The sequence below is a fragment of the Macaca fascicularis genome, chromosome 7 (genome assembly GCF_037993035.2).
Source record: "Macaca fascicularis isolate 582-1 chromosome 7, T2T-MFA8v1.1".
Lineage (NCBI taxonomy): Eukaryota > Metazoa > Chordata > Mammalia > Primates > Cercopithecidae > Macaca > Macaca fascicularis.
In genome coordinates this window covers 117553464-117577395 of record NC_088381.1, presented here as the reverse complement: position 1 = coordinate 117577395, position 23932 = coordinate 117553464, and the positions used below count along the sequence as shown (strand labels likewise).

General features: G+C 40.7%; 1 protein-coding gene across 9 annotated transcripts in view; it reads left to right on the top strand.

The window, feature by feature from the left end:
* Positions 1–15731, top strand: part of POLE2 (DNA polymerase epsilon 2, accessory subunit) — a 59543-nt gene extending 43812 nt beyond the window's left edge. For 8 of the 9 annotated variants that reach the window (XM_065548779.1, XM_065548778.1, XM_073997346.1 and 5 more), the window contains 9 exons: positions 2448–2620; positions 3179–3268; positions 3436–3490; positions 4376–4435; positions 4523–4600; positions 7013–7121; positions 7949–8125; positions 11351–11418; positions 15617–15731. In XM_065548779.1, the coding sequence (XP_065404851.1) occupies positions 2448–2620; positions 3179–3268; positions 3436–3490; positions 4376–4435; positions 4523–4600; positions 7013–7121; positions 7949–8125; positions 11351–11418; positions 15617–15635 (829 nt within the window). In that variant the 3' untranslated portion in view covers positions 15636–15731. The remainder of the gene's footprint in view (positions 1–2447; positions 2621–3178; positions 3269–3435; positions 3491–4375; positions 4436–4522; positions 4601–7012; positions 7122–7948; positions 8126–11350; positions 11419–15616) is intronic. The other variant, XM_073997347.1, reaches the window with a different exon arrangement.
* Positions 15732–23932: the final 8201 nt, after the last annotated feature.

Genomic DNA, 23932 nt, shown 5'->3' with positions numbered 1-23932 from the left:
TTGTTATGCTGTGCATGACTGTCCATATATAGTAGATCCTCATTATTTACAGATTTGTGCTAAAATGTTTTTGTACCTCCTAAAGCCAATACTAAAGGTGCTTTAGTCATTTATGCTCAGCAGAACAGCAAAAAATTTTGAGTCACCTGGCATGCATGTTCCCAGCTGAAGTCGAACAAGGCCACACTGCCCTCTTGTTTCAGCTTCATTAAGAGATGACCAGAGGGGCCAGGCGCGGTGGCTCACGCCTGTAATCCCAGCATTTTGGGAGGCCAAGGCGGGCGGATCACTAGATCAGGAGATCGAGACCATCCTGGCTAACACGATGAAACCCCGTCTCTACTAAAAAAAGAAAAAAAAATTAGTGGGGGTGGTGGCGGACGCCTGTAGTCCAGCTACTCAGGAGGCTGGGGCAGGAGAATGGCATGAACCCAGGAGGCGGAGTTTGCAGTGAGCCAAGATCACGCCATTGCACTCCAGCCTGGGTGACAGAGCGAGACTCATCTCAAAAAGAAAAAAAAAAAAAGAGATGACCAGAGGACAGAGACTGCAGGGAGCAGTACAGGGTAGTGCAAGAAGCTCTGGCCCTGGGGCCAGTTGTGAGTGGAGAGGGGGCATTTGAATCTCAGCTCTGGCACTTGTTTTTGGAGCAACCTGAGACAAGTCACTAAACTTTTCTCATTTGTAAATTAGAATCTACCAGGATAAACTGGTTTTAGGACTTAAGACTATAATCAATCCACGTATATATATGTACAAATTTTCCCATGGAGCAGTGGTTCAGTGTTTGCCAATTCATTGTGGAGATTTTATAGAACATAACTATCACTAATAACAAGAATCAACTGGCTGGGCATGGTGGCTCATGCCTGTAATCCCAGCACTTTGGGAGGCTGAGGAGGGCGAATCATTTGGGGTCAGGAGTTCAAGACCAGCCTGGCCAACATGGTGAAACCCCATCTGTACTAAAAATACAAAATTGGCTGGACGTGGTGGCACGTGCCTGTAATCTCAGCTACTTGGGAGACTAAGGCAGGAGAATTGCTTGAACCTGGGAGACGAAGGTTGCAGTGAGCTGAGATTGCACCATGCACCACTGCACTCCAGCCTGGGAGACAGAGTGAGACTCCGTCTTTAAAAAAAAAAAAAAAAAAAAAAAAAAAAAAAAAAGGAAATTAACTATAACAGGGTATGTATGTGTATCTAGAGAGTTTCTTTTTATGCATGAATGCAGAGGTCTATATTCCCTTTTTTTGGCACTATAAATGGATACATACTGTACCTTGCTTTGTACATGTTTTTCATCTAATAATATGCTATCAACATTTTCTATTACTGTGAAATAGTTTTATAGCATGATTTGTGACATTTAGGAAATATGTTTTGAGCACATACTTTTTGCCACTAGGTGGGGGAGACAGACATGAAAGAATGCCCAATTACAATTGGCCAATTACAATTTTTTTTTTTTTTTTTTTTTTTGAGACTAAATCTTGCTTTGTCGCCCAAGCTGGAGTGCAGTGGCACGATCTTGGCTCACTACAACCTCCGTCTCCTAGGTTCAAGCGATCCTCCTGCCTCAGCCGCCCAAGTAGCTGGGATTATAGGTGCCTGCCACGACACCTGGTTAATTTTCATATTTTTAGTAGAGACTGGGTGGAGTTCACCATGTTGGTCAGGCTGGTTTTGAACTCCTGACCTCAAGCAATCCCCCCACCTCGGCCTCCCAAAGTGCTGGGATTACAGGTGTGAGCCACCCTGGCCTGATTACAAATTTGATAAGATCTGCAAAGGAGAAGCGCAGGTTCCTATGAGAGTGTATAATGGGAAAATCTAACCTCTTTTGGGATCCTCAGAGGAGGCCTCTGGGGTATTTGCATTTAAGCTGGGAACTGCAAGCTGTCAGTGTAGAGTGGGCAAGAGTGGTGGAGGCTGGGAGTGTGTAGATTACCCACTTTCCTACTGACCCTTGCTTGGTGAGCGTTGAATAAAACCAAGCTTTGAAGGAACCGTTGAATAATTTTTTTCACAGTTCTTGGATATAGGCTAGTCTCTGTATATATCCTTAATTCCTTAGGATTAACCATTCCAGAAGTGGAATTACTTGGGCAGATGGTTAGCACATATTTTGAGGTTTCTATTAGGTATTGTTCAAATGGTGTACTCATTTCTCTTTCAGCGACATAGGAAATTGTTATTTTAATGTTTGCTTTAGTCAGTTTTAAGACACAGATATAGCCTATTATTTTATTTACTGCTTCCATATTGCTTGTCTTATTTTAGAATATTTAGATAACCTTTGTACTTTTAAAGTATTACAAAGAGTACATTTTCACCTATTTACACTGGAAAATAACTTCATAGGATAAAAAGAAGCTAAATGTATAAAATTATTAGAAAAATATCTCTAGTAGTATATAGAAGATAATTATGTTATAATTATCTAGGGCATACTATGGAAATATTAATTTTTTTGGAGGTCCTTCTAATACATCTGTGAAGACTTCTGCAAAACTAAAACAACTAGAAGAAGAGAATAAAGATGCTATGTTTGTGTTTTTATCTGATGTTTGGTTGGACCAGGTGGAAGTATTGGAAAAACTTCGCATAATGTTTGCTGGTAGGTCTTATTTTTTTTCTTCTTTCTTGAACTCTTATGAGGGTTCATGTCTTAAAACTTTTTGAGTATTATATTTATCTTTTTGAGTATTCTATTTAAAAAAAAATACTGAGTTAACAATGAGATAATTTAAATTAGATTTCATTTTAAAGACTTAAATTTTTACATTAAGAACAAAACCTGTGTGTGTGTGTGTTTATAGTCATAATAAATAAGAATTAGTCCTGAAGTTCAAGACCAGCTGGCCAACATAGTGAGACCCCATCTCTAAACAAAAACAAAAACAAACTGGGTTTAAGTGTGAGCCTATTACCTTGGGCATGTTACTTAACCTAAGTCTCAGATTATATGGACATTCTAAGGAGTAATTAAGCCAGTGCAGGCCTGGCCTATAGTAAGTGCCCAATAAATGAGTACGGTTATTAGTATTATTTTAATAAGTTATTAAAATGTTATTTTAATTAAAATAAATTTTTATTATTAAAAACTCATGGTTAAAGGTTTTTAACTTGATTTGTAGACTAGAAAAGTATTGTTCATTACTCTTTTATTCTTTAGGTTATTCACCAGCACCTCCAACCTGCTTTATTCTGTGTGGTAATTTTTCATCTGCACCATATGGAAAAAATCAAGTTCAAGCTTTGAAAGGTATTAAGGGTCTATTTAATAAGAAGTGTTTCTATAGTCATATAAACTAAAGTAATAAGGAATTATCCATAATATTTTAATTAAGAATATACAGAATTGTGTCTAATCAAATATAATTTTTATGGCATTATATGCAAATTTAATTCAATACCTTTTTAAAATTTTAGATTCCCTAAAAACTTTGGCAGATATAATATGTGAATACCCAGATATTCACCAAAGGTAATGATCTCACCACTGTATATTTTTTTCACCATTTTGCTTAAAAAACAAAAAATGAATTTTGTTATATCATATCAGCAATAATTATTACAAAACTAAGGAAGAAAGATAAAGTTGAGAAAATTAAAAGAGCTAAGAGATAAAGTTATCCTCACATTGTACTAGAGGTTTATAATGAAAAGTATTGAAAGGGATAGAGGTAATTTCAGCCATACTTGGAATTTCTTTGTGACATTACTCTTAAGAGTCTAGAGCTTCGGCCGGGCGCGGTGGCTCAAGCCTGTAATCCCAGCACTTTGGGAGGCCGAGACGGGCGGATCACGAGGTCAGGAGATCGAGACCATCCTGGCGAACACGGTGAAACCCCGTCTCTACTAAAAAATACAAAAAAACTAGCCGGGCGAGGTGGCGGGCGCCTGTAGTCCCAGCTACTCGGGAGGCTGAGGCAGGAGAATGGCGTAAACCCGGGAGGCGGAGCTTGCAGTGAGCTGAGATCCGCCCACTGCACTCCGGCCTGGGCCAGACTCCATCTCAAAAAAAAAAAAAAAAAAGAGTCTAGAGCTTCACTCTCCAATATGATAGTCACTGGCCACATGTCTCTTTAAATTTAAGTTTAATTGAAGTTAAATAAAATATAAAATTCAGTCCATCAGCTATGCTAGCCACAATTCAAGTGTTCAATTGGATAGTGCGGATATAGAACTTTTCTATCATCACATTACTAGACAGTGTTGGTCTGGAGACTTAATAGTTCATTTATTATAATGCATGAAATTTAAACATTTTTTAATTTTAAAGTGAAAACAAAGGGAATTACTTGTTTTTAAGCTATTGGATAGTGTTACAATAATATTTTGAAATGAATTGTGTTGAATTTTGCTACAGTAGTCGTTTTGTGTTTGTACCTGGTCCAGAGGATCCTGGATTTGGTTCCATCTTACCAAGGTAAGTTTTGTTCAAATTTTTGCAACAGTGTAGAAAATGTTGTAAAATTTAAAAAGATAAACTATATCACATAAATTGTTTTTATAGGCCACCACTTGCTGAAAGCATCACTAATGAATTCAGACAAAGGGTACCATTTTCAGTTTTTACTACTAATCCTTGCAGGTAAGAATTAGTATTTTGTGTTACACATTTTTCCTTTCATTTAAAAAATAATTCAGCCAGCTGCGGTGGCTCATACCTGTAATCTCAGCACTTTGGGAGGCCGAGGCAGGCAGGCTGCTTGAGCTCAGGAGTTCCAAGACCAGCTTGGGCAACACAGTGAAACCCATCTCTACAAAAAATACAAAAATTAGCTGGGCGTGGTGGCACACGCCTGTGGTTCTACTCAAGAGGTTGAGATGGGAGAATCGCTTGAGCTTGGTCGGTGGAGAGGTTGCAGTGAGCTGAGAGTGCACTACTGCATTCCAGCCTGCAGCCTGGGCGACAGAGTGAGACCCTGTCTCAAACAAAAAAAAACAGCAAAAAAAAACTAACTTGATTCCTAAAGTGTGTCTCTGAATTTCAACAGTTATGGAATAAATACAAGTAGAAAATTTATTTTTGTTTTAGGTTTCTCAAAACTTTGAAAATAGTTTAACTATATTTAAATAATTTATTGGTAGTGAATTCAGACTCTTGAATAATGGATAGCGATTTAAAAATAGATACTATTATTACACATCCTTTAAGAAAGGTTACAAAGGAAGAATACAAAGATTACTTATTTACTGTTGGTATTGCTCATTGTAATCATAAATTCTTCCTGTGGGAAGAGTCAGCCTTGGTTCGCCTCTCTTTTCTGCCTACATTCACTTCTTTGCTGGCCTTCTCCAGTGTCCTCTGGCTTTAAGTATCATCTGTGTATTGACACCTCCCACATTTATAGTTCCACCTCAACCTACCTTCCAAACTCCAGACTCAGGTATCCAGTTGCCTACTTATCACCATCCCAACCTAAGTGAACTCCTGATCTTCCTCCCCACCAGCGCCCCTAACCTCTTCTGTAGACTTCTCCATCTTAGTTCGTGGCACCTTCATGGCCTGAATAACAATTATTCCAGTTGTTCAGGCCAAACACTTTAGGGTTTCTCTCACATATGTTTTTTCAGGAAGTCCTATTAACTTCAAATTATATCCAGAATCTGCCACCTGTCTATACCTCCACCTCCACAACCCTCTACCACAGTGGTACCCAACCTTTTTGGCACCAGGGACTGGTTTTACAGGAGACAGTTTTTCCAGAGACCCCAGGGGGGTGGGGGTGATTTTGGGATGATTCAAGCGTATTACACTTATTGTGTACTTTATTTCTATTATTATTACATTGTAATATATAATAAAACAATTATACAACTTACTATAATATAGAATCAGTGGGAGCCCTGAGCCTGTTTTCCTGAAATTAGATGGTCCCATCTGGGGATGATGAGACAGTGACAGATCATCAGGCATTAGATTCTTATAAGGAGTGTGCAGCCTAGATCACTCACATGTGCAGTTCACAACCGGATTCGTGCTCCTGTGAGAATCGAATGCCCCTACCGATCTGACAGGAGGCAGAGGTCAGGATGTAATGCAACTGATGGGGAGCGGCTGTAGATACAGATGAAGCTTTGCTTGCTTGCAGCCTGCCGCTCACCTCCTGCTGTGTGGTCCAGTTCCTAACAGACCATGGACTGCTAGCAGAGCCCCGCTCTGCCATCTGGTCGGCCTGGATTATTACAATAGCCTCCTAATTGGTCTCCAGCTTCTACCCCTTCCCCTCCATATTCTACTCTTAATGCAGTGTGAAAGTGATCCTGTAAAGCATAAGACATATCCAGTCCATCTTCCTGATCCTGGAAAAAGGGCCCCCTCATGTGATTTAGTGACAGCCGTATCCTTGCAGTGGGAATCAAGGCCCTGTGTGATCTGGCCCCGTTCTCCCTCTGATTTCCTCTCCTCCCCATTTACTCCAGCCACCCTAGCTTCCCTTCTGTTCCTCAAGGATGCCAGGCAAGCTCCAGTCTGAGGGCCTGTGCTACATCTTCCCTTTGCCTGCAGTGCGCTTCCTCTAGATATCTGCTTGACTAAGTCCCTCTTCCGCTTCAAGCCTGTGTTCAAGTCACACTAAATTATGAGCCCTGCCTGTTCTGATCATCCTATTAATATGCCAGCCTTCTAGGCTCTCTCTTCCTACATATGTTATCCCTCTTAGCCTGTCTTTTTCTTTTTCTCATACACTTAATTATCTTAAAACATACTATATAATTATGTTTGCTTTTTATTTTCTTAGCCCCACTCTTCACTAGAATGTAAACTGTATGAGGGCTGGGATCTCTTGGTTCTGTTCGCTAATCCCTAGAAGGGGGTAGGCATATATTAAGAGCTCAATACATAGCTGTTAAATGAATGGATGAATAGACAGACTCTGGTTGAAGTTTTGTATGGTGAACAGTTGATGTGGGAATGGGCTTGTATTCTAAGAGATTTTACCTTTAAAATTAATCTCATTTTTTTCTGAGAAGTCAAATTCAACTACTGTTTTCATTTCAGAATTCAGTACTGTACACAGGAAATTATTGTCTTCCGTGAAGACTTAGTAAATAAAATGTGCAGAAACTGCGTCCGTTTTCCTAGTAGCAATTTGGCTATTCCTAATCATGTAAGTGAAACATCTTTTTTATTAAACTGTCTTACATGTTGCATTATATAAAATTTTATTAAGCCACTTAATAATTTGTCCTTGGATTAGGACATTTATTTATGGTTCAAAATAGTTTGAACATACTTTTGTCAGTAAGTTAATTTTTGTTAGTGAAGTCAGTGTTTCGCAGCTTTCTACCAAAGTGTATACCCTAAAGGACAGAGAAAAGCTGAGAATAAGCAGAAAATTTCTTTCAAGCTTTGTGTTTTGTCTTTTAAACTCTTAAATCATACTTTAAAATATATGTATATTTGTTTTAATAAACTGTTCTTATTTATCCCATTGGTTACATATTTTATATAGTATGTCCATATCACAAGAATGTGCAGTATTTATCTTGTAGCTTCAAGGTTCCCTCACATACAGTTATCAATCCCAGGTTACATATACCCCCATTTGAGAAGTATGGAAATAGATGTTACAGAGCATTTGTGTTATTCATTTTATAATATTTAAAGTTTATGGACCAGGCGCAGTGGCTTATGCCTGTAATCCCAGCACTTTGGGAGGCTTGTTTGAGGCCAGGAGTTTGAGACCAGCCTGGGCAGCATAATGATGTATATATATATGTTATTAAATGAAAACTCATAGATTTTTTTTCCCTAAAATACAGAATAGTTCATTTCGTTTTTAAATTAGTGTCTCCCAAAGCTCTGTGAGTCAAAGCTTTCCTAGTTGTTTCTCAAATTTTCTGGTTCCTTTTGGTTTAATTTGAAATTATTTGTTTAGCTATTTTCACTTTTGCAAATGAATTGAAGTTTGTTTTGTTTTGTGCTCTTTTGTAGTTTGTAAAGACTATCTTATCCCAAGGACATCTGACTCCCCTACCTCTTTATGTCTGCCCAGTGTATTGGGCATATGACTATGCTTTGAGAGTGTATCCTGTGCCCGATCTACTTGTCATTGCAGACAAATACGATCCCTTCACTATCACGAATACTGAATGCCTCTGCATAAACCCTGTAAGAATGTAGTTAATCTTATATAGTCATTATTTGTCAAGATTAGAGTACATTTTTTAATTTAAAATATATATTTAATAAAATTATTGTTGAAATAAAAATATGCTATTAAGGAAACACTGAATTAAGTTTCTATACACAGAAAGTTGGTATACACAGAAAGTTCTTAAATTTTCAGTATAGTATGTGACTATAAAGTAATGTGACTTTTTAAAAAAAAAAACAAAACAACCATACCAAAACATGAATCCAAAACAGTATTTTCTCCTCTTTAAAACTTATATTGGGATTCCCTTCTGGGAATTGCTTCAGAGTCTGTATATTGGTGGTACCTGTCCTTTGAAAATGATTTTGATTTTTAGAAATTGCACAGGTCCCAAAAATCTAAGCCTGATTAATGTAGAAACCTCATTGGTACACATTTTATTACTTTTTATGTAGAACCTTGAAATTGCTTCAGAATCTTGACATTGCTTCAGAATTTCTACAGAAATATAATTGACTTTTAGGCTGGGCGTGCTGGCTCATGCCTGTAATCTTAGCACTTTCAGAGGCTGAGGCAGGTGGATCATGAGGTCAGGAGTTCAAGACCAGCCTGACCAACATGGTGAAACCCCGTCTCTACTAAAAATTACAAAAATTAGCTGGGCGTGGTGGCACACAACTGTAATCCAGCTACTCGGGAGGCTGAGGCAGGAGAATTGCTTGAACCCGGGAGGCAGAGGTTACAGTGAGTGGAGATCACGCCATTGCACTCCAGCCTGGGCAACAGAGCGAGACTCCATCCCAAAAAAAAAAAAAAAAAAAGAAAAGAAATATAATTGACTTTTTGAACTTGGAGAATAAATACTGCATAAACAATGACATAAACACAGTTATGTCAAACAAAATATTATCTCCACTAGTGATTTTTGAATTGCATGCTTCCTTGATTCTTGTGAATTTTAGACTTTACTAATTTTTTGTTTCATCTGAGTAATTTCTAGAAACATCATGCCTTAGTTTTGGCATGATGCTGGACCTGTCATCCTAGCGCTTTGGGAGGCCGAGGCAGGAAGATGGCTTGAGTCCAGGAGCTCACAACCAGCATGGGCAACATAGGAAGGGCCTGTCTCTACTTACTTTGCTTTCCACAAACACACAGTTTGTCCGGCTTCCTCTAAGACATGGCTTATCAACCTTGGCACTTTTGACATTTTGGACCAAGTAATTTTTGGTTGTGGGGGCTATCCTGTGTACTGTAAGCTGTTTAGCAGCACCCCTGGCCTCTATCCAATAAATGCCAGTAGCATCCCCCAGCTGTAACAATCAGAAGTGTTTCCAGACATTGGCCAAATATCCCCGAGGGACAAAGTAGCCCTGGTTAAGAACGTCTGCTTTGGCCAGGCACGGTGGCTCACGCCTGTAATCCCAGCACTTTGGGAGGCCGAGGCGGGCAGATCACGAGGTCAGGAGATCCAGACCATCCTGGCTAACAAGGAGAAACCCCATCTCTACTAAAAATACAAAAAAAATTAGCTGGGCGTGGTGGCAGGCGCCTGTAGTCCCAGCTACTCGGGAAGCTGAGGCAGGAGAATGGCATGAACCCGGGAGGTGGAGCTTGCAGAGAGCCAAGATCCGCCACTGCACTCCAGCCTGGGGGACAGAGCGAGCCTCTGTCTCCAAAAAAAAAAAAGAAAGAACGTCTGCTTTAAGGATGAACACAGTTAACTGATTTGGTTTTATTGCTTAGAAATTTATGACCTCATTTTTATTCACATTGAAATAGTCTTTCATAGTGATCCTATTTCCTTACTTAAACTTTGAGCATTCTCCTAGTTAATGCTCTATTTGAATACAACTTCTTTCTGAATTTTTCTACTTTTTCATTCCTGTGAGTAAACCACCACCTCCTACACCATCATTATATCTTTTTTACCTTATTTATACCTTTTGGGCAAGCTCAAAACTAGCTTTAGACATTACTTCATCCTTTCTTGATATTTATTCACATTAACGAATGCCTGCTATAGGCTAGGCGCTGGGTTCAGTGCTTGGGGCACAAAGACTGAAAAGACAGGGCCTCTGCTCAGCCACTTGAGAGTTTCATAGTAGACAACTGTATGTGTGATTATTGCTCAGTTGCTTTACAGGCACATAGGAAGGGAATCAAACAGGCACATAGGAATGCAAATCAGATTTGCATTAGAGGGAGGGGCAGGAAAGACTTCTTGAACTTGCTGATTGTCTCACATGCATATTTGGCATTACACAGTCTGTTTATTTCTTATACTAAGTAGGCTCCTCCTCAGCATTTCCAACCTCATCTTTTAGCATAAGACTGTCTAGCCAACTCAAAAGACTTGCTTCAAGTAGAGATATTTTATAGGAACAACTCTGTACAGAGATCATGTAAAAAATCTGTTGTGTTACTTTTTTTTTTGTTTTTTTTTTTTTTGAGACGGAGTCTCGCTGTGTCTCCCAGGCTGGAGTGCAGTGACGTGATCTCGGCTCACTGCAAGCTCCGCCTCCCGGGTTCACGCCATTCTCCCGCCTCAGCCTCCCAAGTAGCTGAGACTACAGGTGCCCGCCACCATGCCCGGCTAGTTTTTTGTATTTTTAGTAGAGACGGGGTTTCACCATGTTAGCCAGGATAGTCTCGATCTCTTGACCTCGTGATCCACCCGCCTCGGCCTCCCAAAGTGCTGGGATTACAGGCTTGAGCCACCGCGCCCAGCCTGTTGTGTTACTTTATAGTCACATCTTGTCATTTTTAAATCATAACCAAGGAATTTAATTTAAAAAACAGGGATTATTTTATAAAACTTGAGTATTCGGCGGGGCACGGTGGCTCATGCCTATAATCCCAGCAATCTGAGAGGCCGAGGTGGGCAGATCACATGTGCCCAGGTGTTCAAGACCATCCTGGGCAACACAGTGAAACCCCATCTGTCTTGACAAAAAATACAAAAATTAGCTAGGCATGGTGGCCCACGCCTGTGGTCCCAGCTACCTGGGAGGCTGAGGTGGGAAGATTGCTTGAATCCTGGAAATGGAGGTTGCAGTGAGATTGCCCCCACTGCACTCCAGCCTGGGTGATGAGAGTGAGACCGTGTCTCAAAATAAATAAATAAATAAATAAATAAATAAAATAAAATAAAATAAAAATATATATATATTGTTTTTAAAAATTTATTTTAAAAAAAAGTTGGAATATTCACTTACAGACATTTTTCTTCCCCAAAGGGCTCTTTTCCAAGAAGTGGATTTTCATTCAAAGTTTTTTATCCTTCTAATAAGACAGTAGAAGATAGGTAAGTGTGTGCACAGACACAGTAAAAAAGATCTTTCTCTAGGTGTTAAATTACTGAAAATGAGATGTTCTATCAGTGTGTTGAGATTTTTCGAAAATGTCTACACTGGCCCGTAAGAAATATTATTGGCTGAGCTTATCATGGTTATGCTGTGTGACATAGAATTGTGCATACATGACAGTACGTTTGTGTTGAAATAGATCAAGAACTGTTTTTTGGGGGAAATCTCAGGCCAGCTGTGGCGGTGGGCTAGTTCTCTTACAGGCTGACTCCTGATGCTGTTCTCATTCTTCTGAGCGGTCAGCCCTACTTTCCCTTAAATTGACAGTGAGGGAGCTGTGTGTGAGTCTGGTGATGGTATGGGGTTGGAGTTACAGAAAGGTCTTGGGAGAGAAGAAAATAACCAGCTAGTGGGTAGTAGTTTTCAGAGTGATCTATATAGATCACCCACATCAGAATCCTCTGGGGTCCTTGTTAAAAATGTTAAGTTTTAGGATTTTACCCCAGACTCATCAAATGACTTTCTAATTGTAAAGAATAGGCATGTTAAATATTATTTCCCTTGATTTCAGACATCCTAACGTGATTTCTCAGATAACTATATTTTGAAAAAGCTCCCACCACTGGTTAAGAACAAGTGACCAGGCAGGGCGCAGTGGCTCACACCTGTAATCCCAGGACTTTGGGAGGCCGAGGTGTGGGGATCACGAGGTTGGGAGTTCGAGACCAGCCTGACCAACATGCTGAAACCCCGTCTCTACTAAAAATACAAAAATTAGCCGGGCATGGTGGCATGTACCTGTAATCCCAGCTACTCAGGAGGAGGCGGCTACGGCAGAATTGCTTGAACCTGGCAGGTAGAGGTTGCAGTGAGCGGAGATGGTGCCACTGCACTCCAGCCTGGGCAACAGAGCGTCTCAAAAAACAAGAACAAGTGACCAAATCAAGTAACTCCCCTCCAGATTCTCGTCAGAGAATATAATCTTGAACACAGCCCAATTGTCTTTTTCTTTTTGGAATTAACATATTTATTTAAATAAAAGTGAATACAAAATGAATAACAAAATTTTCAAAATAATGCTTACAAATATAAATTAAAAAGGAGGCCGGACACTGTGGCTCAAGTCTGTAATCCCAGCACTTTGGGAGGCTGAGGCGGGCAGATCACCTGAGGTCAGGTGTTTGAGACCAGCCTGGCCAACATAGTGAAACCCCATCTCTACTAAAAATACAAAAAACTAGCCAGGCATGGTGACACACGTCTGTAGTCCTAGCTACTCAGGAGGCTGAGGCAGGAGAATCTCTTGAACCCAGGAGGCTGAGGTTGCAGTGAGCTGAGATTGTGCCACTACACTCCAGCCTGGGTAACAGAGCGAGACTCTGTCTTAAAAAAAAAAGAGAAAAGGAAAAACACCTCTGTTTCCTAATCCTGAAACCATGATTAAGTTTCTTAAATATATTTATTTTAGAAAATTTTTATGCATATATTCTTGCTGCTTAATACTCATGGAAGATTTAAGTCCATTTATTCCATGATACATTCTAAATTTTATTCTTGAATTTGCTTATTTTACATACAGCTGATTCTTGCTGTATTCCAAGCACAGCTTAGTTCTTGGAATATAGGGGCAGATAGATATTCTCATAAAGGACATAAGATATTCTAGCCCCTAGTTTTATGAAAGCCTAATGTGTATTTGATTTTACCTAGCCCACACTGAATACTTAAAAAATTGATTTGGAATGCCTTTAGGTAAGGGACAGACATATGCTCTTTTCCAGCCCACCTGTCTATGCTGGATATCCTGAGGGCACTTGATTTTGTGACCTCAGGACTAAGTCAACTCTGAGGGCTGTCAGCCTGGAGCATATGGTCTTGTCCACTGTTAGAATGACTTTTACTAAAGTAAGATTTGGCATAAAACTTGTAGACATAAAACGGCCTGCAGCCATTCGTGGTGACTCACACCTGTAATCTAGCACTTTGGGAGGCTAAGGCAGGGAGATGGCTTAAATCAGGAGTTTAAGACCAGCCTGGGCAATATGGCAAGGCCCTTTCTCTACAAAAAATACAAAAAATTAGCTGGGCGTGGTGGCCCACAGCTGTAGTCCCAGTTACTGGGGAGACTGAGGTGGGAAGATCACTTGAGCTCGGGAGTCGGAGGTTGCAGTGAACTGTGATTGGTCCACATTGCACTCCAGCCTGGGTGACAGCTGTTAAGTACCCTGTCTCATGGTACTTGTAGTTGATGCTCACTCTTTGTCGAACTGAAATAGTTGCTTCCTTTATCTGCTGTAGCCTCAGATGCTGAAAGCCTTGACATAATTTCCAAACTATAATTTTGTATTGGTAACTGGGGAATCTTTTCAATGCTAGATCAAATAAATTGATCTGAGTTTATGTTTTGGGAAAACAGAAAATTTCAAGATATATTGAAATAATCTGGTCTTCTTGCCACTTAGTTTCTTCTAAGAAGCCTTCTGTTAGAATATTTGCAAAATTATATTGTGGAATTAATCACAGAAATGTAGTCAAAGTTGATAAAATTAACCCTGTTTCAACATGACTTTCAAGTAGTTTTATTTAAAAACAATGTTGGTGATGTAGTGGAGGAAATACACATTCTCACAGGTACTTGGTCAGAATGAAAAATGGCAAAAACCTTTTCGGAGGACAATTTGACAAGATTTATTAATGCCTACACCAACAATTCCACTTTTAGGAATTTATCCTAAAAGGAATTTATCCTTAAGGTATACTTAAGCCTATGTATACAAGTACATCATGTAGAATTAGGTACAATTGGCTTTTTACTGCAGTTTTTTTTGTGAGATGGAGTCTTGCTCTGTTGTCCAGGCTAGAGTGCAGTGCCACAATCTCAGCTCACTGCAACCTCCATCTCTCGGGCTCAAGCGATTTTCCTGCCTCAGCCTCCCAAATAGCTGGGATCACAGGCACACACCACCACACCCAGCTATTTTTTGTATTTTCAGTAGAGATGGGGTTTCACCATGTTGACCAGGCTGGTCTTAAACTCCTGACCTCAGGTGATCCACCAGCCTTGGCCTCCCAAAGTGGCTGGGATTATAGGCATGAGCCACTGTGCCCAGCCTTTTTACTGCAGTTTTTATACCAAGAAATTTTAAAAATGTATATATATCTAAATGTACCTATTCAGAACTTTCTGATTTACTTAAATTTCAAAGCCTTAAAGAATTAAATATAGATAAATATAATGTATTTACTACTAATGGAAAAAAGGTGTAGAAAGTATGCATAATATCATATCACTTCTATGTTTTTAAAGCATAAGACCACATATACATGTGCTTACACATGATTAGACTTACTTTTTTTTTTTTTTTTTTTTTGGAGATAGAGTTTCGCTCTTGTTGCCCAGGCTGGAGTGCAGTGGTGCCATCTTGGCTCACCGCAGCCTCCGCCTCCCGGGTTCAAGAGATTCTCCTGCCTCAACCTCCTGAGTAGCTGGGATTACAGGCATGTACCACCACACCCGGCTAATTTTGTATTTTTAGTACAGACGGGGTTTCTCCAGGTTGGTTGGGCTGGTCTCAAACTCCAGATCTCAGGTGATCCATCTGCCTCTGTCCCCCAAAGTGCTGGATTATAGGCGTGAGCCACTGCGCCCGGCTACCTTTTTTTAAAATTAGTCTACCTTTATAAGAACATACAGTTGTCGGCCGGGCGCGGTGGTTCATGCCTCTAATCCTAGCACTTTTTGGGAGGCCGAGGCAGGTGGATCACTTGAGGTCAGGAGTTCGAGACCAGTCTATCCAACATGGTGAAACCTCGTCTCTACTAAAAATACAAAAATTAGCTGGATGTGGTGGTGGGTGCCTGTAATCCCAGCTACTCAGGAGGCTGAGGCAGGAGAATCACTGGAACCCAGGAGGCAGAGGTTGCGGTGAGCCGAGACTACGCCATTGCACCCCAGCCTGGGCGACAGAGTGAGACTCCATCTTGAAAAAAAAAAAAAAAGATATACACTTGCTTTTTGGGGAGCAGAAAAGGGGCGTGAGAATGACTTATTTTTTAGAGTCTCCTTTTGAATTTGAAACAGTATGTATGTATTGACCTACTTTTTAAAATCAATTATACCTATTTTTAAAAATTAACTACAAGTATTAGTAAGTGTACAACTTAGGTTTCCAAATATTTTTCTTTTCCTATTTTCAGCAAACTTCAAGGCTTTTGAGATCTTGAAGACCATCTGAAGAAAATTCATCAGTTTTCTGCTTAACTCTGTATCTTATGTGATTTTGATATTACAATAAAATTATGGTAAACTTTAGGAGGTTCTGCTTAAATTTGTATTTTGTGAAATTTTGATATTAAGTGATAAATATGATGGTATACTTTAGAAAGTTTTCTAGGAAAAATATTTTCTGCGTATTTTTAAGAAAAATATAATGGGGGCCAGGCGTAGTGTCTCACACCTGTAATCCTAGTGCTCTGGGAGGCCGAGGCGGGTGATCACCTGAGGTCAGGAGGTCAAGACCAGCCTAGCCAAGATGGCAAAACCCTGTCTCTACTAAAAAAAAAATACAAAAATTAGCTGGGCGTGGTGGCGGGCACCTGTAATCCCAACTACTCGGGAGGCTGAGGCAGGAGAATCACTTGAACCCAAGAGGTAGAGGTTACAGTGAGCCAAGATCGTGCCATTGTACTCCAGCCTGGGTAACAGAACAAGACTCCATCAAAAAAGAAAGAAAGAAAGAAAGAAAACTATGTGGATATGTGTTAAGATATACTCTTTTTTTTTTTTTTGGAGACAGAGTCTTGCTCTGTCACCCAGGCTGGAGTGCAGGGAGAATTGCTTGAACCTGGGAGGCAGAGGTTGCAGTGAGCTGAGATCAGGCCACTGCACTCCAGTCTGGGTGACAGAATGAGACTCTGTCTCAAAAAAAAAACAAAAAAACGAAGAGCCTGGACTGGAAGACATTGCTTTCAAAAGAATTAGCTTTTGAGAGAAAAGGTACTAATAAAAAAATATAAAAATGACACAGTGAATGGGAAATTCCTCAAGGAAATTTAATATGAATGCAGTGATAAGTGAATTTAGCAGCAAGGACATGACAATCTGACATGTGGTTTGGAGATGGAAAATTGGAAGGATGTTAGAAGGGGCCTAATGTTAGAAGAGCAAGGTTTAGCTTTAATTTCAAGAATAACCTGGTAAAATCAAAATTTAAAGATGAAGTCAAGACATAAATTTAAACAGGGCCTAGAAAGTAGCAGTAAAATAGACATGCAAGGCTGCTGGTCCAGTTATGAGAGTCACAGAGCTAAATATGAATGACGATGGGCAGAAGTTTATAAATGGAAATTGAAATCAAGGTGTCCTCTCATTCACTGGTTACATAATTGCTTCTATAATTAGAGGTATTTTGAGATCTTTTCAAGAACACAGTGAAAGTAGGGTGCATTTAGGGGTTAAACAAGATGAAGTGAAGTGAAACAAGGCAGTTAACCCAGAGCAGTAAATTGCCAGAAGCAGGCCATCAATAGAATAAGGTAAGGCAGGAGCTAGAACCAGGTGAGGATCAACATCGTTCAGAGATGGAAAAGAAAGCCAAGGTCTGTGAGATGAGACAGCAGAGGAGCCGGTGTGAAAGAATGTCTGGACTTTACTTTAGTAAAGAACAGAGACAGCGTGTTCCCAACTGGGTGTTCCCAAATGGGTGTTTAATCAGCTGAAGCCCGGCTGATCTCACTGCTGCAGTGTTTACGAGGCACCATTAAGTAAAGGTGCACCTCAGAGCAGGAGCCAGATTATTAACACACAAAAGATTTCTCTACTATAAAAGCAAACACGTAGTCTCTGTAGGGAAACCATGGAATGCCAGAGACTGGACAGACCGAATGAAGCATTCTTTAGCCACGGGCAGCCATGCAGGAAACCAGGCCTATAGGGCCATTTTAGAGAAATCTGGAGTTTTCGGTACAATATCCTGACTTCGCAAGCACTAAATTGCAGTTTGCAACCAAGAAGACATGCTTACAGATTGGATTGTGCTCACGAACTGTTTTCTCTGCCTTATAGGCACAGGAATTTAATTTTGTGGTCCATAAGATATCCCTATTAAGCAAAATCAGGTGAGCCCCAATCATTCACCACCATCTGTAAAATTTAGTGTCCTCTTGTACTGGTGATGAGGGAAGGTAAACTTAAAATGGGACATTTCATTCTGATCCTGTGCCCACATACACGTTTTCTCTGGAGCTAAGGCTCCTACCCACTCTATTCAAAAGCTCCACTTTTATTTCTTTTATTGTGCTTACACTTTGGGCTTCATTTTTAGGCAGGTTTTCTGAATTAAAGGGCTGGGGGGGTTGTGGAAAGGGTTGCAAGACCGTTGCTCCAATTCCTTAATGCATGTATTAAATGTTTACTATGTTAGGCACTGTGCTAAGTGCTTATTCATTGCGCAGTTTAATCCTCATTAGGTTCACTATTACCTTTAGTTATACATGAAGAAAACAGGCATAGGGAGGTTAAATAAGTTGCCCAAAGTCACACAGCTGGTAAGGGTCACAGCAGAGTTGATGCTGGGTTATCTGAATGGAGCCCAGGCGCCTCACCAGCATAGTATTGTCTTGCCTTCCTCTACTTCCTTACTGAACATGCTACTGAAGCTACAAAAGATCATTTATCTTGAGCAGTGTTTCAGACTGAAGGTCAAACTGATCCGTGGGTTGAAATATAAATGAGTCACCGCAGAACAGAAAATTCCAGTGCATTAAGTTTTGTCTCATGAAGCTGTTTGTTATGTATTAGGATCTGGCATGTGCTATCACAGTGTCTCACTTAAGTCAGTAGGTCTCAGCCATCTACTCTGGACCTCTACTTCCCAGTAAATAGAACAATGGCATCTGAAGAGAGCAAAAGCAGTATTTGTGGAAGGATAGGATAAGACAGGTTGCACAAAGGGGTTAATAACTGATAATGGCTCTAGTACTTAGGACCTTCTCCCTCCAAAAGGCATTAATTCTTTTTTTTTTTTTTTTTTTTTTTTGAGACGGAGTCTCATTCTTGTCACCCAGGCTGGAATGCAATGGCACAATCTCGGCTCACTGCAACCTCAGCCTCCTGGGTTCAAGCAATTCTCCTGCCTCAGCCTCCTAACTAGCTGGGATTACAGGTGCCCGCCACCACTCCTGGCTAATTTTTGTATTTTTAGTAGAAGTGGTGTTTCACCACGTTGGCCAGGCTGGTCTCAAATCCCTGACCTCAGGTGATCCACCCACCTCGGCCTCCCAAAGTGCTGGGATTACAGGTGTGGGCCACTGCGCCTGGCCCATTGTTTTTTTTAAGGACAGCTTTCTTTAATGGATGAATTTTAGGCAAGGGAACATTTGTCTTGGGCAAGGGGGCTCTTCCACAACTACACTGTCTTTTCCCAAAGAGATTCTTCTGGGAAAGAGAACATCACATAGTAAGAAATTTGGCAAAGCAGAGGGTAGGAACCCTCAGAAAATCTAATGAAAGCTACGGGCCCTATGGGCCTCTACTGAGACCCATGTCCCCCAGCCCCACATGAGCCTACCCCTACACATAATTTCAGAGGGTTCAGGAACCCTAAAGGCCATCATCACTTCTAAACAACCAGTTGTAGTTTGTTGTCTTTTGAGAAGTATGGTGTGTTCATGTTTGGAAATGCCTTTTTTAAGGTCAAACGTCCAGAATTTTGACATTACAAAGGTGAGTGAAAATAAGTTGACAATCCTTGGTTATGCTCACTGACCTCAGGGTTATAATAGAAAAGAGTGCAATTTTACACATCCCTCAGGTGCTTTAAACCCTTTGGAACTCATCTTTATGTCACAAAGCTATTTTAGATGCAAAGCTTTAAAACCTAACAGCAGGGTGTTCTAAGACTTTTTACTAAACAAGTTCATAGAAAATTATAAAATATAAGCAAGCATAAAGAAAATTTTTAACAACCTGCAATTCCACTATCAGAAATATTGTTAATATTTGGTAAATATGCTTCTGGATTTTTCTCTATGTATACATTTTTCCTATAAAAATATTTTGGGATCATACTATACATACTAAACTTGAGTTTTTTCTTTACTATATTAATTCATCTGCCTGCCCAATAATGTTCTAGGCATCAGAGAATCCAGTGGTAAATCAGAAAGGCAAGGTCCTAGATTTCATGATGCTTCCCTTTTCAAATGGGGAGAGCCATACCCTATAACAAGAAAATACCAAATATAAACCATGGTTTAAAAAAAAAAAAAAAAAAAGCCAAGCATGGTGCCTCATGGCCGTAATCCCAGCACTTTGGGAGGCTGAGGCGGGCAGATCACTTGAGGTCAGGAGTTCGAGACCAGCCTGGCCAACATGGAGACAACCCCATCTCTACTAATACAAAAAAAAAAAAAATTAGCTGGGCATGGTGGTACCTTCCTGTAGTCCCAGATACTTGCAGGCCGGGGCACGAGAATTGCTTGAACCCAGGAGGTAGAGGTTGCAGTGAGCCGCCATCGCGCTGCTGCACTCCAGCCTGGGTGACAGAGTGAAACTCCATCTCAAAACAAGAACAACAAAAAACGTTGCTGGCCATAATTATATAAGGTGTTGGAGGTGGGAGAAGCATGTTGCAGGGAGTCACTAAGGTGACATCATTTAAGGTCTTGAGGTTCAATGGCCTGTACCCAGGCTGCAGAGGAGTCAAGAGTATTCTGACATTAGACTGATCCGGGGAAGAAAATTAGATGGTGAATATGAAGAGGGTTAGGGATTAAGTGTAGACACATGTAAGGAACCTGGATATGAAGCTACTAGGTTTTCAGCAGAGAATGATGTAAATTGATTTGATTTTAAAGATCACTAAAGTAATTGTGTGGAAAAGAGATTGTCAGAAGGGAAGAGCTGAAGAGACCAATTGGAAGCTATTGCACTAGTCTGCGATGGAGATGATGGTGGCTCACAGTAGAAATAGAAAGAAGTGGATATATTTGGAGTGTACAAGAAGAGGCAACAGGACTATGTAACTGAATGGCAGCAGGGTGAGGGAAAGAGGAATCAAGAATTATGCTTACGTTTTAGGTTTAAGTAGCTGGGCAGGCAGTATCATTTAGTGCGACTGGGGAGAGGACAAGTTCAAGATGTAAAAATCAAGATTTCTATGTAGAACTGTTAATGTGAGATGCCCATCAAACATCCAGGTGGAGAACTCTGCGGGGCAGTGGCATGTAAGTCTCTTAGAGTTCAGTGGTCAGACAGAACTGGAGATACCATTTTGGACTCACTAGTCTCACCCCAGATGAAATCCATGAGGGCAAAGTTTTTTTATTTTTTAACAAAAAAAAACCAAAGTTTTTTTTTTTTAGGCTGAGTAAGGTGGCTCATTCCTGTAATCCCAGCACTTTGGGAGGCTGAGGAGGGTGGATCACCTGAGGTCAGGAGTTTGAGACCAGCCTGGCTAATATGGCAAAACCCCATCTCTACTAAAAATACAAAAATTAGCCAGGCGTGGGTGGTGGGCATCTGTAATACCAGCTACCCGGGAGGCTGAGGCAGGAGTACTGCTTGAACCTGGGAGGCGGAGGTTGCAGTGAGCTGAGATTGTGCCACTGCACTCCAGCCTAGATCACAGAGGGAGACTCTGTCTCCAAAAAAACAAAAAAAAGTACATTTTTTGACTTTAAAAGATACACAAAATCTATTGTCAGTGTACAGCACAATGAATTTCACAAATTGCATACCCAATGTAACCAAGATTAACAGACTCTCACCCCAGAAGCTCTCCCAAAATGGCCATCACTAGCTTGGCTTAACAGATTTATTTTGCCAAGTTTTGTCTATTATATGACAGAGTCATATGTATTATTTTACATCTGGTTTCTTTCAAGCACCATGATGTTAATGATATTCATCTATACCGTTGAGTAGTGCATTGTATGGGCGGGTATTTACCATTTATTTTTCCATTCTACTATGAATGAGAATTTGGGTTGTTTCCAGAATTTGTCAGTTATGAATAGTGCCGCTATGAATACACACATTGTAGTACATGTCTTTTGGTAGGGGATACGTGTTTCTGTTGAATGTGTATCTGGGAGTAGAATTTCATTGTCATAAGCATTATGTTAACAGTGTTCCAATACAGACTCCCAGGATATGAAAGTGTAATTGCTGGCTGGGCATGGTGGCTTGCACCTGTAATCTCAGCACTTTGGGAGGCTGATTTGGGCGGATCACCTGAGGTCAGGAATTCGAGACCAGCCCGACCAATATAGTGAAACCCCATCTCTACTAAATAATACAAATATTAGCCGGGCATGGTGGTGGGCCCCTGCAATCCCAGCTACTTGGGAGGCTGATGCAGGAGAATCGTTTGAACCCAGGAGACGGAGGTTGCAGTGAGCCAAGATCGCGCCATTGCACTCCAGCCTAGGCGATAGAGCAAGACTCTGTCTCAAAGAAAAAAAAAAAAAGGAAATGCAACTGCTTCACATCCTTGTTAATTACCTATATAATAAGTGCAATGAGCACACAATAAATATTTCTTGAAAGGACTAATTTGAACACAGATGGCATTTAAAACTATGGGCCTGCATAAGACATCTTGGAAGAAATATGATTAGGTAAGAGGGCTGATGAACAAAGCCTTGGGTGACTCCCACATTTGGAAAACTGGCAGGAGCATAAAGGAGGAGGAAAATGGGACAGTTTGGAGTTCTGCAAAACATGAGAAAGATGTGTTTCAAGGGGGCAGTCAACTGCTTTGAATGCTTCCAAGAGACCATAAGATGAGGCAGTGGTTTGGGAAGACAGTCAGGAGTTCTGCTGATCTGGATCATTTCAAGCCTGAGTAGCTTACATATTAATCACTCAAATGGACACCTCGAATGTGCAGCTGGATATAGGAGTGTAAAACCTGAGTGTAAGACAAGTATGTGTGAGTGTAAATATATTTCTGAAGGAGAATATAGATGGGTAACAGACTGGGTCCTAGTTTTGGGGCATTTCCATGTAGAAGTTGAAAAGAAGTAGATACCTACAGAGCAAAACTATGAGAGTGACTGATGAGATAGAAGAGAAATCTGGAAAGTGTCTTGTCACTGAGGTAATGCCAACATCAACTGTGTTAAATGTTGCTGAGAATAGAAAAATGATCACTGAATTGACCAATTACCAATGAATAAATAACTACTCCAGTAAATAAGCATACTTCCATATGATCATTTTCAATGGTTGTACAAAATTCTGTTGTGTGGCTCTACCAAAACCTGCTCAATCAGTTCCATTGTTGAATTTGTAGATTCTTCTCAAACCTTTAGAATCATAAATGATGTCACCTTGAGAATGTTCTAAGAGTATTGTGTCAAATACTCTAAGGGCATTTGGGTGAAAAAAAAAAAGCACATTAGAAAGGTTTTAGGCCAGGCGCGGTAGCTCATGCCTGTAATCCCAGCACTTTGGGAGGCTGACGTGGGCAGATCACTTGAGGTCAAAGGTGGGAGACCAGCCTGGCCAACATGGTGAAACCCCATCTCTACTAAAAATACAAAACTTAGCCGGATGTGGTGGTGAGTGACTGTAATCCCAGCTACTTGGGAGGCTGAGGCAGCGAGAATTGCTTGAACCTGGGAGGCGGAGGTTGCAGTGAGCCATGATTGCACCACTGCACTCCAGCCTGGGCAAAAGAGTGAGATAGCCTCAAAAAAAAAAAAAAAAAAAAAAGGGTTTTGGACCTGGTGTGGTGGCTCACGCCTATAATCCTAGCACTCTGGGAGGCCAAGGTGTGAGGATCATCTGAATCCAGGAGTTGGAGACCAGCCTGGGCAACACAGTGAGAACCCTATCTCTACAAAAACTTAAAAAATTAGCCAGGCATGGTGGCGCATGCCTGTAGTCCCAGTTACTTGGGAGGCTGAGGCAGGAGTACTGCTTGAGCCCCGGAGAGGTTGAAGCTGCACTCCAGCCTGGGTAACAGAGTGAGATCCTGTCTCAAAAATATATACATACATACACAAATGAATAAATGGTGTTGATACAATTGCACAACTGCTTTCTAAAAAGATTTTACTAAAGTCTACTCCCACCCCAAGGAAACACAGTAACTATAAGGAGCTTTGCTATTTTGGTAGTTTAAATGTGGTATATTTGCATTTTTATTATTAATGTAGTCTTATATGTTCACGGGCCACTGGCAATTGTTTATGAACACCCTGCCCATATGTCTTGCCCTAAATGAGTTTTTACTGGGTAAATATTATAGTGGAATCGCCAGAAAATGCAAAGGAGGAACACTGAGATTGAAAGGTTGGCCGGGCGCCATCGCTCACGTCTGTAATCCCAGCATTTTGGGAGGCCGAGGAGGGTGGATCACCTGAGGTCAAGAGTTCAAGACCAGCCTGGCCAACATGGTAAAACCCCATCTCTACTAAAAATACAAAAATTAGCCCGGCGTGGTTGCAGGCACCTGTAATCCCAGCTACTTGGGAGGCTGAGGCAGGAGAATTGCTTGAACCCGG